General features: G+C 47.0%; 1 protein-coding gene across 1 annotated transcript; it reads left to right on the forward strand.

Annotated features, from left to right (window-relative positions):
* The first annotated feature begins 3,185 nt into the window (after positions 1–3,185).
* On the forward strand, positions 3,186–5,539 carry LOC118162509 (C-C chemokine receptor type 8-like). The gene is made up of 2 exons (XM_035318688.1): positions 3,186–3,378; positions 4,163–5,539. Exons 1-2 carry the CDS (start codon positions 3,247–3,249, stop codon positions 5,237–5,239), a joined length of 1,209 nt encoding a protein of 402 aa, XP_035174579.1. The 5' UTR covers positions 3,186–3,246; the 3' UTR covers positions 5,240–5,539.
* Positions 5,540–7,559: the final 2,020 nt, after the last annotated feature.

Below are 7,559 nucleotides of genomic sequence, written 5' to 3' on the forward strand. Positions count from 1 at the left end.
AGGCCTTGCACCACAGAGCTGTCATGGCCCCAGATTTCCCCGGTTTCAGAATTTCCAGTGTTAGACAGGAACTGGAAGGTGAAGTGCTGCTGATCTTGCTGCAGGACAGAAGTGTCCCTGCAGAGCTAGGTACTGCTTTGAGGTAAGTGGGAGAGGAGACCCCCAGCAAGATCATCTCCAGTGCCAGCGTGCCTGCAAAACCACCTCCTTCCAGAACCCTCGGGACTGGGACTGGGAGTGGACATCTCTCTGCTGTGGTGGGTCTGTGTGGCTTTTTGATGAGCGTCACCCTGGGGTGACACAGATGCAGTTGGTCTGGCCATGGCCAGGGAGATAGACCATGACGTGTCTGGATCCCTATGCACGCCATGCTGTGAAGGCTGCACTGCCACTGACCAGGAGACCACTCCACACCAAGGAGCCATTGACCCAGATAGCAGTGGCCCTTTGTGGGCTCAGGCTTGTCCAGTGTGGCCCCAGCTCATAGTAACAGAGGAGCCTGTGGGCAGCTCCCACTTGATACCAGTGGTTACACCAGCCATGTGGCCTTGCTTTTGTCAAAAAGTGCAACAAGAAATTTCTATGAGAAAATCCTTTCTGTTTGCTGGTAGAAATGATGAACATAGGTGTTTTCTTGCAAGCAAGTCACGTAATAGCTTGAATGATGACAGATGGGATCTGTGCAGTGTGTTGTGGAAAAATCCATCTATTGTCCATCTAATGCTGAACACATGCAGGGTTCCCAAAACTGAAAGGGAAGTAAGATTTATTCACTACCTATATTCTTTTTATTCTGCCTTATTAAAACAGCTCTTTTATTAAGCCATTTTTTGTCTGACCTTTCTTACTGAGATCCAGAAAGAGTCCTGCCCCATCTCTCTTGCCCCTGTCACCCTAATGCTGAATATTTGGTATTACGGACAGGATTCGGAGAAGAATACCATTATAGAAGAAGGCTAGTGAATAACTGAGCACTGGCACAGACTGCTGAGAGAGGTTATGGAGTCTTCTCCTTAGAGATCTTCAAAAGCCTCCTCAATGTGGTCTTTGGCAACCCACATGAGGTGTCCTTGCTTGAGCAGTGGGGTTGGACCAGGTGACTTCCGGAGGACCCTTCCAAACTCAAAAATCCTGATTCTGGGATTCCTTGAAAGTAGAGAGGAGGAAAATCTCAAATGGGTGCTGCACACAGGCATGGGGGCTGGTTACTCAGGTAACCACAGTGAGCAGGGAAGCTGAGAAGGATATACCCCAGTGCCCACATCTGAGAATGTTAAGAGATGTTCAGAGAAGCACAGCACTGACATGGAAGTAGATGCTGTGAGGAAGGGGAGAATAAATGTGGCTGCCTTGCAGTGAGCCTGGCCAGAGATTCGAGGAGGCCACACAGGCTGGTGCTGAACAAACCACAGCCCCTACAGATTCTTGTTGGTAGATGCTCAGCCGTGGCCATGTCCTTTCCCTCTACCTGTCCCTGTGCTCACCAGCATGTGCTGCTGGTGATCAAGCACCTGGAGGTCAAGATTTCTGCTGCAGCTCTTTTCCGAGCCAAGAACTGATTTCCATTGCCCCCTTTCTCCCTTTTGTTCCCCGCTGCCTCACTCCACCTGTGCACCAGACAGCAGGCATGAGCAGCAGCATTTCAGCAGCTCTACTCCAAAAGATTTGGGAAACTCTGCCCGTGAGCCCCAAGCAGGGGCATATGTACGTTTTTTCTGATGCTGCCAAAGTTGTGGTTACAAGTTAAGAAAGTTATTTCAGGCTCTTGAGGCAGGAAATGAGAAATCACAATCAAAGGCCCCCTGTCTGCATGACCTGGGGTCTCTGAGCAGCTTATTTTACTCACAAGGACAGGTTCCTGCAGGACAGCCAGCACCTGCCTCAGTTCAAACACCACAGAAAATCTGCTCCTGTGTTGCCAGACTCAATGAGATGCATCCCCTGAGCAAGACATATAGTGTGAGTACCCAAGGTGTCACCTTTAGTCCCAGCTCCTGCCTGTGAACTTCTCTTTTCTCCTGCATTGGGAGATACCTGTGCACTTCGCAGTTCCACAGAAGTCTCAGTTCTTCTGGGAGCTGCTTATTTCTTGTGGTTGGGCAGCCTGCCATATACATTTAGGAGATGAGATGTATAGAGCTGCCTGAGCAGCCAAATTCATGTACTTGGTTGTCACCTCTTTTTATACATTGCATGATTCTTGGGTACCTTCTGTGCCACCAGCACTGATGGATGTGTTAAACCTGAAAATAAGTAATGGAGATAACACCTCAACACTACCAGTCACTCCTATGTGAAATGTTCTGTCTTCAGCTATTACAAGAGCTAATACCCAGGAGACCTTGGCTGTCAGGCAGATTATCATATACCTACAGCTTGGCTCACACACAATATTTTCATCTAATGTGACACTGCCCATGCTGGCTAACAAAAGGCAGCAGTGAAATATTTGCAGATTTTCTAGGTGCTTGTGCTCAGAGATTTATCACTTTTGTTTCTTGTGGGTGAGACAATTGTTCATACCAACATTACACTGACAACCATGATCTGAACCATTAGATCAGCTGAAAAGCACATCAGACTTCCATGGCACATCCCAACAAGCTGTGTTGGTTCAGGATGGGTCCCCAGCAGATATCTTGCAGAGTTGTTGGAAATCCAATCTTGTTCAGGGCTTTAGTGAATTGCTGGTCTCTGAGACCATCCTGCAGAATGGGTGTTTTGAGAAGGAAGTATGAGATGATCATTTCCCTTGACTATTTCTGTGGTGGGTGCAGGGTGGGCAGAGGGCCCTTCCAAGGAAAACCATCTAGGCAAACATGGTGTCCTTCACCATCATTGGCTATTAGCAGTGTTGGGCCATCTCCAATAGACATCTTCCCCCAAAGTTCATGGTGTGCAGGAGCAGCAGTGATGCTTCTACTCTCCTCTCATGATGATGTGGGGCTGTGGCACAGGAGCTGCTGGTGAGACAGGGCACCTCACATATGCGTGGAACAAATTGCAGATCTCTTACATTGACGTTCCTATTCCTGTGAAATGGCAGAGTGATCATCCAGAAGATAAGTTAAACATTTCCGCTTCTGTATGTGTGAACTAAAGACATTGGCTTGTGGTTTTACACACCTTTAATGTAACATCTGTCACACAGAGGAAGAGGCAGTTTGAGACTGCTGGCTGTTAGGGTGTAGAACTTGCCACTGGCTTTGCATTGAAACATAAGCAAAGTGCTGCTGGTATATATGTATGAAGATATATTCACCTCTCAGATTTCTTTTAGGTATAAAGAAATTTTCCTGGCATTCTTTCACACAGTATTGGATTATGGATGACAGCCTGGGGAGCCTGCTGTCTGGAGGAGACCTGGAGGACTTGCTGGTGAGTTGCTCCCTGGCTGCTGCCCTGCAAGTTGAGCCCAGGGACATGCCTGAGGGGCCCAGGTTTGTGACTGGGGTGTGTGGGGCTTTGCCACTGGGAGAGGCCGTGCTGGTGGGGACAGTGAGGGTGTGGAAGGAATCACTGTGGTCACAGTTCCCTGAAAGCAGCGTGTGTGAAAGCATCTCCCACTGAGCAGGCTGCATGTGTCAGGACCAACTGTCCCCTGGGGAATGGCTGGCCCTAGGAGTGTCCAGGGGAGTCTCTGTGCTGGGGATGTGCTCTCACCGCTCTTGCTGCACTGGGCTGCCAATGGTAGTTGTGGCTATGGGGGCTCTGAAGCCATTGGCATCCAGCCATTCCATTAGCCATGCAAAGGCCTTAACAAAATACAGAATTGAGCCCCAAAACCTCTACTGGGGGCTCTCAGCACCCTGGCCGTGCCCATTTGGTTGCTGGCTTGGTGATGCTCCCTGGGTCTCTCACCCTACCTGCTCAGTGGCATGGGGTGGGCACAGGGCTGGGCACCCCCAAGGAGCTGTGGGGGGATGCTGGTACCCCCCTGCTTTACCACAGCATTTCTGTCTTTGCCCCTCTGGTGCAAGAGCCTCATCCCTGCAGGGCAGGACTGGTCACATATGTTCCTTCCTCATTTGCGTCCTCTGACCTGACCAAGGCACACCTGATTTTTCCTTGTGGGTTTGGTGTGAGATGAACTCTGCCAAGTATATTTACTAAGAGTATAATTTGGGATTAGGGCCTGATGAGCTTCAATGTCCTTGAACAGGTGGATTATCAATCAACAATTAACTACTCTGCATCCTATGATGGCATCTTCCTCTACTCTGAACTGGACATTGACTGTGAACTTGAAACTATTCCAGCATTTGCACTGATTTTTTTTCCAGTGCTGTACACTTTGTTGTTTGTGACCGGCCTTGTGGGAAATGCTTTGGTCATTTGGGTCCTAATGGTCTTCAAGAAAGTCAGGGCCATGACTGACATCTATCTGCTGAACCTTGCCATCTCTGACCTCCTCTTTGTCTTCTCTCTCCCCTTCTTGGTTCAGTACTCCCTAGCGAGCCAGTGGACTTTTGGCAATGCCATGTGTAAAATTGTCAGCTCAGCTTACTTCATTGGTTTCTACAGCAGCTCCTTCTTCATAACCATCATGAGCATTGACAGGTACTTGGCCATTGTGCGGTCTGTGTATGCTCTGCGGGTGCGCACGTCCACCCACGGGGTCATCGCAAGCCTGGCCCTTTGGGTAGTCGCCATTTTAGCATCAGCGCCAAACCTCATTTTCTTCCAGGAAATGGATGACAGCAACAGGACTGTGTGCCTGCCTCACTATCCTGGTAGCAACAACAGCTGGAAGATTTTCAGTAATTTTGAAGTCAATGTCCTGGGGTGGCTGATCCCGGTGGGCATCCTCATTTTCTGCTACCACAACATCTTGAAAAACCTGCGGCGATGTCACACTTGCAATAAGTACAAAGCAATGAAGCTGGTTTTCATTGTCGTCATTGTGTTCTTCCTTTTCTGGACCCCCATCAATGTTGTGCTCTTCCTGGACTCCCTGAGGAACATGCACATCATCGATGACTGCCAGGCAAGCCAAAGGCTCGACCTAGCCCTGGAGCTGGCTGAGGCGCTCTCCTTCATCCACTGCTGCCTCAACCCCATCATCTACGCCTTTGTGGGTGAGAAGTTCAAGAACTATCTCTGTGAGGCTTTTGGCAAATATGCACATTTTCTCTTGATCTGCAACAACTACAGTGTGTTCCACAGGCACAAACTGGACAGGCACTCCTCTGTGCACATGGCGTCCTCGCAGTCATCTTTTGTTGGTAGTGTCTTGTAGAGCTGCAAGCCAAAAGCTCCCATACTTCATGCATGACCTCAAATTGAGAAGTCCTCCCAGTGATTCAGCTAATAAGTCTTCTGGTTGCCTTAGTGTAGGAAGTTAAGGTGCAGTGGCCCATTACCTAAGTGTGACTAGGAAATCATGCAATGCTAGAGGAAGCTGCAGTGTACCTTGCTCCATGATATGCTGTAATACTGTTCTGAGGAGGTATCTGCATGGATGCAATTCTTCTGAAATACTTCTCCGTTGTTAGCAAATGTGAATGAGAACTTCAAACACTGAAATTAACATTGGGAAATTTATCAGCCACTCTTCTGCCCATCAGCTCAATCCTTTAACAAAGATTCATGCCTCCTTCTCGGAGTAGCATGGAGACTCACTCTTCAGGGAACCTTTTAGGACAGGATGTACCAGAAAAGTGGAAGCATCTGTTTAAGGTTACTTGTCTCATGGTTCCCTTTGGGGTTCACTTCCTGCTCTACCTTCTCTGTGAAAAGGAGGCCAAAATTACCAGCAGACTCTGCACTGCCCTAGCAGTACAGAGAAAGGTGCACCCAGCGCCTCCAGCACAGGATGCATGGTCCTCACATATCTCTAATGAAATCATGAAATTGTGCATCGAAGTACAAGGAGGAGGCAGTCTGTCTTTGCAGACTGGGAGTCAAGGTCACAGCTAAATACTCCTGATGTTGACAAAACAAAGGCATAATACTTATTTCTGGATTGCTTATTTAATTCTTTGTGCCTCCTGAGTGAGCTGCCCCTCTGGGGGAGGCAGTTAGTCCTGGACTGCTCTCAGAGCTGGCTTCATCATCTGTGTGTAGGGAAGATGCCAGACATGTCCATTAAAACAACTAACTCCCCTCCAAGGAAAGTGGTTTGCATGCTAATAATGTGAATAGACAATGTTACGTAATGGCACAGGGAATTAAAGCAGAGTGGATTTGCTCTGTAGTAGGGACTGGGCTCAACACAGGAGAGGGAACATGCTTTTGGGAGGGAAACGGTCCCACATTTAAAGAATCACTCCAGAGCCTGGCTTCTACCTGATATCTAAACAACGTTCCCAGCCCAGAAAGAGCATAGTAAATTATCAGTTAGTCAAGCAACAAAGAAATTAACTTTATGCCTGGGTTTTGTTAACATGAAGATGGAAGAATATCTAGGTATGACCCTGCCTCCCTATCTGCCTAAGTTCTTTGCTACCAGGACCTGCAGCTACTGGGCTGGAAGGGTTTAAAAGTCACAGTTGAGAAATGACACTGTGGGAGTCTTAAGAAAAAAACCCTGATGGAAATGAATGAGTGCCCTGGGTGTGAGTGGAGAAATAGTTACCAGGAAAAAGAGACTGAAGAGTGGAAAACACCGAATGTAAGTGGTAAAGGTCATATGTAAAAACTTCCTGGAGATCTGCTGGAGGTGGCCAAGGAGGTGGTTGCTCTCAGCAGAGCCCTGACCCATGAGCTGAGGGGTGGTTGTTCTGTTGAAAGCCTGCAACAGGATGGAGAGAAGACAAACGGGGAAATACACCAAGCATCCTGTAACTCAGGTGGTATCTGAAGTAGATGGCACAGACTGGTGTGAGTGGCCAGAGACTTCAGAGTTGCCTAAAACCCAGACAGACTTTCTGAACACTTTAAACAAGTGATGCACTAGTATGAGCTTCTTGGGACATTCCCTACTGCTGTTTGAGCTTGGTAACTGTGAATGAATGATATATATATTTTAATGGTTAACCATGCATATACATATATATAATATGTGTGTACATATAAAATATAATCATATATATGTATATATATATATTAAATATGTGTGTGTGTGAATATATATGTGTATACATATATATATGTATATATATATACACACACAAATATTGATAGATAAATGCAATGATGTTCTGAAGTTTTTGGCCCTGGTCTATTTCTCCCTACAAGATATGACCCTATTTGAAGTTTTTTAATAAAGTATTTTATAATAAAGTATGCAGTGTAATTGCACCATCCCAGAACCTGAGGAACTTCCTTGTCCTGTCATTGATTCTTTCAGCTTGTGCTTTTTTCTTCCATCCCAGGCAGCTTTACACAACTGACCATCCCTCCAGCTGCTTCTTCTCTACCTCCTCTCTCTCTCTCCCTCTTCCCCCTCTTCCTGGGAAAAAGAGGCTTAGAGGAGATTATTTTATTAGCTTTTATTCTAGCAATTTAATTCACTGTAAGAGCCTACCCTTGCAGGATCCCCACACATTCTGGAGTTAATTCCTAGAGAAGAACCAACAAAACACAAAAGACAATTCTGTGATTCTAGCCACTGATCT

Source organism: Oxyura jamaicensis, chromosome 2 (assembly GCF_011077185.1).
Source record: "Oxyura jamaicensis isolate SHBP4307 breed ruddy duck chromosome 2, BPBGC_Ojam_1.0, whole genome shotgun sequence".
NCBI lineage: Eukaryota > Metazoa > Chordata > Aves > Anseriformes > Anatidae > Oxyura > Oxyura jamaicensis.